This window comes from Medicago sativa, chromosome 4 (genome assembly GCF_051527215.1).
Source record: "Medicago sativa cultivar Bolivia chromosome 4, Bolivia_mono, whole genome shotgun sequence".
Taxonomy (NCBI): Eukaryota; Viridiplantae; Streptophyta; class Magnoliopsida; order Fabales; family Fabaceae; genus Medicago; species Medicago sativa.
Genome location: NC_140752.1, coordinates 65,803,730 through 65,812,576, shown reverse-complemented (window position 1 = coordinate 65,812,576; position 8,847 = coordinate 65,803,730). Strand labels below are relative to the sequence as shown.

Sequence of the window (8,847 nt, the reverse complement as noted above, 5' to 3'; positions counted from 1 at the left end):
AACCAAGTTCTCATGAGCTTAGTTAAGTTGGTAAGCACAATGCATAATATATGCAAGGTCCGAGGTTCGAACCCCGAACACCACAAAAAAAAAAAAAATCAATGTAAAACCAAGGGACAAATTTTTGTCAGCGATAATTATAAAAATATAAAAAAAACACATATTTACCCCTAATACATAACAAATATTTGTCACTGATTAGTAAACGAAAAACATGGGACAAATATTATCACTAATGCATAAAAAAAGTGTTGGTAAAATATTTGTCATTCATTAATATAAAAAACAAAGGACAATCATTTGTTCTTGATACATTAAAAGAAGCAGAGTGAATATTGATCACTGGTAAATATATACAAAAAAAGACACGAACATATATTTATCATTGATACATAAAAAATACAGAACAAATAGTTGTCATTGATTAGTATAAAAAAAAAACATGCGACAAAAACATGTTTTCAAAAAATGATATAGTACTTCCCTAAAATAAAAATGATATAATGATATAGTACTTCCCTAAAATAAAAATGATATAGTACTGTACGCATGCTACTACTTTTTCAAGTTTCATTATATAAGCAAAAAATATTTTTTTTATTCATTTAAGAACAAATTTCTTAAAAAAAACAGTTATTTAATAACAAATGTATATTTACACTATATTTTATACTATCTATAAAGAAAATAAGGGGATTTTAGGAGATTTTGGATTGGCTTTTTTGTTATTTCAATTATACCCTTAAACAAATATTTATAATATATTTAAAGAAAATAACCATTTTCAGCTCTTTTGGACTATATTTTTCTCTTTCTGAAAATACTCTCAATTTTCAATACAAATAACACACGTAACAAATAATAAATAAGAATAAATTTAAATATTAAAATAAAAGTGTGTGCGTAAGGAGGACGGAGGTTTGGGGGTTAGGCAGTTAAAGGAGTTTAATTTAGCTCTCTTAGGGAAGTGGTGTTGGCGGATGTTGATTGATAGAGGAGGTTTTTGGTATAGGGTGTTAGTTGCTAGGTATGGTGAGGAGGCAGGGAGGTTGGAGGATGGGGGGCGGAGTGCTTCTTGTTAGTGGAAGGAGGCGGTGAAGATTAGAGATGGGTTAGGTGAGGAGGGAGAGGGTTGGTTTGCAGGGTCGGTTTTGAGGAAGGTCGGTGATGGGGAAAATACTTCGTTTTGGCTTGATAGGTGGGTCGGAGATGTTCCTCTTTGTCGGCGTTTTAGTCGGTTGTTCCATCTAGCGGAGAACAAGCTGGCTAATGTTGCTTCTATGTTCTCTCTAGGTTTGGAGGTGGATGGTGGAGCTTGGCAGTGGAGGCGGCGGTTGTGGGTGTGGGAGGAAGAGATGCTAGCGGAGTGTAGGGCAATTATTACTAATATTTTTCTGCAGCCTTTTGTCTCAGATAGCTGGCAGTGGCACCCTGATCCTGTTGGTGGCTATTCGGTGCGTTCGGGGTATGCAGTTATTACATCTCATGATTATCAGCTGCAGGATGATGTTCAGAGTTTGGTTTGGCATCCTCAAGTGTCGTCGAAGGTGTCGATTCTAGCTTGGCGATTACTCCGAGACAGATTGCCAACCAAAATTAACCTTTATGATCGAGGCATCCTTCCTGTCACAGACATCTCCTACGTTGGAGGGTGTGGTCATATTGAAACTGCAAACCATTTATTTATTCATTGTGATTTTTTTGGAGTTATTTGGCAGTAGGTACGGTCATGGCTAGGCTTCTCAGAAGTCGACCACCGAGATATTGATGCTCATTTTATTCACTTTACTAATTATTTAGGTGGCACCAAGACGCGACGTTCTTTCCTTCAGCTCATTTGGCTATTATGTGTTTGGACCATTTGGAAAGAGCGTAATAATAAAGTCTTTAATAATGTTATTAGTCCTATTGAGGAGCTAGTCGAAAAGGTTAAGTTTCATTCTTATTGGTGGCTGCGTGCTAATAACGTTGCTTTTGTGTATGGTTGTCAGCAGTGGCGGTCGGACCCGTTGTTATGCTTGGGTATCGACCTAATGCCTGTTTTTTTTTTTTGAACCGTTGCCTTGTAACATATATTGTTTCCGTTTTGCGTTTCTTTGGCACGCCTTGTGCTAAAGAGGCGTTGTGTTTGGTGTGAATATATATCATTTTAGTTTCTTCAAAAAAAAAATAAAAAAATAAAAGTGTGACAACAAAGCATAACACTTTTATTTTAAGATTAAGTGTTACGCTTAAAATCTTAATAAATTTAAATGAAAGTGCCACATCCCTCTCTTTATTCCTGGCTACCAAAACAACTTCATTGCGATGTTTTTGGCATCATTTGGCAACATGTTCGTTCTTGGATTGGTGTTGTAGGTGTAGATCATCACAGCCTTCGTGTACATTTTGTTCAGTTTACTAATTATTTAGGTGGCACGAGGGCTCGCAGATCATTTTTACAGTTGATTTGGCTTCTCTGTGTTTGGCTAGTGTGGAATGAGCGTAACAATAGACTTTTTAATAGCTCTCACACTCCTAATACGGAGCTTATTGATAAGGTTAAGTTTCATTCATACTGGTGGTTGAAGGCTAATAATGTCGCTTTTGTTTTTGGTTGTCAGCAGCGGTGGTCGGACCCGTTAATTTGCTTGGATATCGATTGACTGCGTGCTTGTGTATTTGTTCTCAGAACTCTGTTTATTGAGCACCTTCTATGACAAGTCTTGTGCTAGAAAGACATCTATGATAGTGTGAATATAAATCCCATTTTTGATTCTTAAAAAAAAAAAAACTTCTTAAGATCTTGATATATATTAAATTATATAAAATATCGTTTTTTTGGTAGTGGTCGGGGCTTGAACCCTGGACCTTGCATATTTTATAGATTGTCCCAACCAACTGAGTTAAGCTCACGAGGACATATAATGTATCGTTTGTAATTTACTAGTAAATTTCAATAAAATATTGTTGATAATTTACATGCGTTAACGCAATAAAAAGAGTGGAAAGACATATACGTCACTCGTGATCTATGATACAAACTAAACATTAAAAAAGAATATTTGTCTACGTACTAGATTGAAAGCAGAATATATTGACCACACGTGCTTAAAATATAGTGCTATAAAAGATCCACCAATGGCATTCTAATTCAGCAAAAATAATAGCATCGAATCCTGTTTCAAGTTCAGTACAGAAGTGTTACCGTTGAGAGAATGGAGGAAATCAACAACCCAGCAATGAAAGTATCATCAATCAGCAGCTGGTTAACTGATTTGGTAAGAAAATCACATATGGTCGATTATTAATTAATTATTTTGGCTTTAATTAAGTTAAATGTAAGCTAAGTGAAGTTTGAGTTTGAGATCTAACGTAATTTGTGAGTTTGAGATCTTTGTCTTCCACTTCAGAATATCCGTCACAAGGGACATAAGCCTAACCTTAAATAAGAATAAACATAGATCTGAAATATAGTTATACCTTTTCAAATATATTTGTAGACCAAATCTTCAAGATTTGTCTCAACATTTGGAATAACATAGTTATTAATTAATCAACACTTGAACTTTTTTTTTTTCAGGAAATGAACGAATACAATATATTTGCTGAGGAATGCAACCTGAATTTCCTTGATGCTGATGTAGGAGGGTTTCTTTCACAAGACATGTCTAATGTATTTCAAGAACAAAACAAACAACAATGTTTAACTCTGGGGTCCACTTCCACAAATAATCTCAGCAAGTCATTCATTCATGAAACAATTGATAATAATGACAAAATCAATGAATCACTTTCACCAAATATTTCTCCATCACCATGTAACTCCTCTTTTCAGTTTCAAATACCATCTTTTGACAACCCCCCAAATTCACCCCCTAGTAACTCAAAAGAGAATGAAACAATATCAGTGTCTCCAACCGAATTGGAAAATATGAATCACTCAACAGAAACCTCAAAAGGGTCGTTGGAAAAAGAAAACATGGAAACAAAAACCTCAAAAAGCAAAAGGCCTCGTGCTCATGGTAGAGATCACATCATGGCTGAGAGAAATCGAAGAGAGAAACTCACCCAAACCTTCATTGCTCTTGCAGCTCTTGTTCCTAACCTTAAAAAGGTACGATACTTTATTTTGACTTACCTATTAGCCAACTCTTAAAATCATCAATTATCAACTACTTAGTTGATAAATACATATTGCGTTGTAGTTGATCATTCACATATGTCAATGCACAATTTTAATAATTAATATCTTTAATTATTTATCATAACAAATTATAAAAAGTTTATATTTTAAAAATATTGAAGGTGATAAATCGAGCAACTTATATATTAAGATTTCCTCTTGTCAAAAAAAAAAAAATTAACATTTCCCTTTATATATTGGTCAAAATAGATTACATAGATACTCCTTCCGGTCATTATTATAAAAATACTTTATAGATTCATCGAAGAAATGATGTATGTGGTCTATTATGTGGTCTATATTAAAGTGTAGAATATGTAGACCACATACATCACTCATTTCATATACCTAAAAAGTAGTCTTTTGCTTATAATAGTGACCAGAGAAAGTAGTAGTGTACATGGTCAATGTATGACATGTATTTATGAGTGCAAGGAGTCATAATATAGGAAAATTAATTATATATTTATTACATTCTTATCTTTCTATAAAGGAAAATGCTGGATAACGCGAGGTGGAGCCTCATGAAATTTCCAGAATGTGTTGGCAACATTCTGACCCTTTGATTTTATTTAAGAGAAATGATATTTTGACAACCACTTTTTGACAACTTTTGGACAACTTTCTCTCTCATACTCACATGATGTTGTTATCCTCTCTCTTCCTTTTTCTCTCTCCATTGTTTTTGACCAATAAGAAGTGAGAAAAACAAGGTTGTCAACAAAGTTGTCATTAAATGGATGTCAAAATATCATTACTCTTTATTTAATTGTTTCAATAACTGCTACTTCAAAAAAATATGGGAACCACGATGCCGTTTTTTCCGGGCCAGCATGAATTGTGATTGGTCCAACAAAGCCTCGGGACAAATTCTTGATAAAAAGCTTCGGGACAAATAGCATTGTTGTTCTATAAAATAAAATGGAAAATGTTATCTTAAGGGCATAAGTTAAGATGCTAAAAGTAAAATTATTTTTTTGGAAATTGTGTATTTAATATTATAAATATTTAAATATTTATACTTTCAATACAAAATTTATTACTTATTTCCTTTTATAGATCCTTAACTTGTATCCTTAGGGTACAAGTTAGCATTACCCAAATAAAATACTCTACAATTTTATTACATTCAATGCAATAGCACCTTAAAAGTAGTAGTATACTTTAGAATTGATGAGTTTATGAACCCGAAACACGGTGGCCTATCAACTGGAACTAAATACTCCCTCCGTCCCTTAATGTAACCCCCCTTTGCATTTTTCACATTTCTTAAGAAAAGTTGTCAGTGTAATTAATGTGTCTGTTTTGTGTATTAATATTACCAAATTGTCCTTTGTTTGTATGTGTATTAAATTTGACTATTCATATTTCAAGACAAATTAGTAATATTAATTGGGGGTATGTTTAGGAAAAAAGTAACAAATGCATCTAGTAATTTGAAAAGGGGGTTACATTTAGGGACAAAAATAAAATCAAATGGGTGGTTACATTAAGGGACGGAGGGAGTATCAACTAGAAAAATACAGTATGTTTTAGAAAGTAGCACATACTTCCCCGATTACATTTATAAACAAATACCAACTTTTTAGGTTAATTGAATATCTAATGTATATGATCTATATATATGTCAGATACATTAGTTATTCGTGAATCTATTAGTTATAACCAGAGTAAGTATTCATTAAAACTATACTCCACTTGTAGTAATTAATACAGCAACAAATTGTAGGTTGTGACCAACAATTAGAATTATCATGAGGGTAAATTAGACACTTTAGTTCAAAATAAATAGGACAGACCACATTCCTTAAAAATGTGATTTTATTGATTTTGTTTATTTGCAACGGAGGGAGTATTAACTTTTCCGTTAATATATGGTCAAAATAAGTTATATAAATAGTGCACATGGTCAAATAAGTTATATAAATAGTGCACATGGTCAAACTTTGACTTGTATTTATGAGCGGATGAAGTACTAATATAGGAAAAATAATTACATATTTATTACATTCTTATCTTTCTTTAAAATAAAACAAATCAATTTTATTTAAGAGCAAATCTATCTTTTAACATTATTATTTTTTGACTCTTTATTTTTCTCTTCTTTTTATATTTTCTTTGTTAGTTTTTTACATTTTTTTATTATATTTTCTCTTTCGATTACTCTTCTTCTTTCTTCTTTTAAAGATGAGTAGTGGAAAGAAAAATATAATAAAAAAATGAAAAAGGTAAAAAAAATAGGAAGGAGAAAAAATAATTAAGGAATTAATGGGTTGGTTTATTATATCATAAAAATGATTGTTAATTTATTGGTTTATTATATCATAAAATTGATTGTTAATTTATTGGTTTAGAAAACAAATACTCCGGAGTATATATCAAAACCCTTACATTTGTGATTGAATCATAAAAGTCCCAAGTAAGAGAATTAATATGTTTGGTTGTTGTATTGAATTTGTTGACAATTACTCTGTAGCAGGGCCGTCCCAATGTATTTTTAGGCCTAAAACGAAATTTTAAAAAAAATCCATAAGTTTCCTCAATCGAAAGTGATTCTATATGATGTGTGTCCGACACTAATTAAATATGAGTATTTTGTCAACTAGAAATCAAACTTTGCTTTGTCACAACTTCATATATATATATATATATATATATATATATATGTGTGTGTGTGTGTGTGTGTGTGCGCGCGCGCGCGTGTGTGCGTGTTGAAAATAATATTTAATATAGACATTATTTACCAATTATTAGAGATCATAAAATAACAAAATAATATTAAAATGATACAAATATAAATTAATTTTTTACTTTTACAAACTTTGATCACACACTACTTGTCTTAATATATTTAGAACAACCGACATCGAATTACATACCACTTGAGCTTCGAGTGAACATGTTTACAAAATTTGACGTACGAAAATATTTTCAAAGACAAAAAAATGAAGCCTAATACGGAGCCTAAAAAATTCGAGGGCCTAAAGCCCCTGCTTTAGTGGCAGCCCCCTTAGACCAGCCCTACTATGTAGCATTGTTTTACAATTTTATTCTTCATCATATATAACTACTCAAGATAAATCTCTTATATTTTAGAGATAAAGATAAATCTTGGTTACACTGTTTTGTGTTAAACTACTCACTAATTGAATCTGTAAAAATCTGCTAGATGGACAAGCTATCTGTACTAGTTGACACTATTAAATACATGAAAGAGCTTAAAAATCGTTTGGAAGTTGTCGAAGAACAAAACAAGAAAGCAAAAAAAAAATCATCGACCAAACCATGCCTATGCAGCGATGAAGATTCTTCATCATGTGATGATAGTGTTGAATGTGTTGTTGGTTCACCATTTCAAGTGGAAGCAAGAGTATTAGGAAAACAAATGTTGATTCGGATACAATGTCAAGAGCACAAGGGGCTTTTGGTTAAAATAATGGTCGAAATTCAAAGATTTCAACTATTTGTTGTCAATAGCAGTGTCTTACCCTTTGGAGATTCTACACTTGACATTACCATCATTGCTCAGGTAGTTACCCATCCTTTAAATTGCCATTAAACATATTTTTACCACTTTTAAACTCATGGTTCCATCACTATTACTATTATTATATTGACAAATAGTTGTTTAATTGTTATTATCTTATAATAAGTATTTTATTCTAAGTTGTTTTCTACAATATTTGCTTGGTATATTCATTTTTTTTTTTTGATTTTGATTTTGGTCTTTTTTTCTCCATGAAATTGACCATTGTATCTAATATTATTTATATAATATTTTATAGTTGGGTGAAGGGTACAACTTGAGCACAAAAGAACTTGTGAAGAACGTACGCATGACAATATTGAAGTTTATTGGTGAGGCCTACATTACTCCTTCATGAATTGGAAGTAATTTACCTCTCATGACAAGTATGATTCGATTCTGGGTTGAAGAAGATGAAGATTACATGTTGAACGAAGAAGATGAAGAAGTTTGATGTTCTTGAGATGAAAACGGTAATTGATTGTAAGAAAAAACCAAATTGGTGAAGCCTACATTATCCCTTGATGAATTGAGTGTAATTTACCCTTAATAACAAGTAGGATTTGATTATGGAACAAAGGAGATGGAGATCACATATTGAATGAAGCAGATGAAGAAGTTTGATGTTCTGGAGATGAAAATAGTATTTGATCATAAGAAAAAAGATGAAAAAATAAATTTTTCTTTGATGGGGGAAAATTACTCCAAATAAGTAAAGGGTAATGTAGAAAAAAACAACAAGTTTTATGTCATCATAACATACACGAATATGAGCACGTACAAGTGTTGTTGAGCTGCCGGTCAACAAAAGTCACAAATATTTTCAAAATTTCCTTATTTTTATAGAATGGTTTGACAAATGTATCTTGGGATGCTCTCATTTATAAAATTTATTTATTTATAATTTTTTTAAACTGTTGAAATAAACATCTTCGTTCTAACATGAAGAAGCAAATCTCCGTTTTTTTAATGACTAATATTGACTTCTTAGTTATTATGTTAGTATTTTTTTTCTTTGTTAGGACGCAAACTCGGGACCTTTTAACTCCTTAACTCTTTTAAATAAAAAAAATTGTCAGTTGCTTGGACAATTTGGAATAAACAAAATAATAGAGTTTTCAAAAGAAATGAAGACAATTTGCACGCTAGGTGAAAG

The 8,847-nt window shown here is 31.8% G+C and overlaps 2 protein-coding genes across 2 annotated transcripts; both read left to right on the top strand.

Annotated features, from left to right (window-relative positions):
* Positions 1–1,167: 1,167 nt before the first annotated feature.
* On the top strand, positions 1,168–1,721 carry LOC146930842 (uncharacterized). Its single transcript, XM_085707606.1, has 2 exons — positions 1,168–1,198; positions 1,294–1,721. The coding sequence occupies exons 1-2, from the start codon at positions 1,168–1,170 to the stop codon at positions 1,719–1,721; spliced, it is 459 nt and encodes a 152-aa protein (XP_085563732.1).
* A 1,414-nt stretch (positions 1,722–3,135) lies between these two features.
* On the top strand, positions 3,136–8,595 carry LOC146930841 (transcription factor bHLH25-like). Its single transcript, XM_085702285.1, has 4 exons — positions 3,136–3,260; positions 3,563–4,096; positions 7,335–7,694; positions 7,951–8,595. Exons 1-4 carry the CDS (start codon positions 3,198–3,200, stop codon positions 8,047–8,049), a joined length of 1,056 nt encoding a protein of 351 aa, XP_085558411.1. The 5' UTR covers positions 3,136–3,197; the 3' UTR covers positions 8,050–8,595.
* The last annotated feature ends 252 nt before the right edge of the window (positions 8,596–8,847 follow it).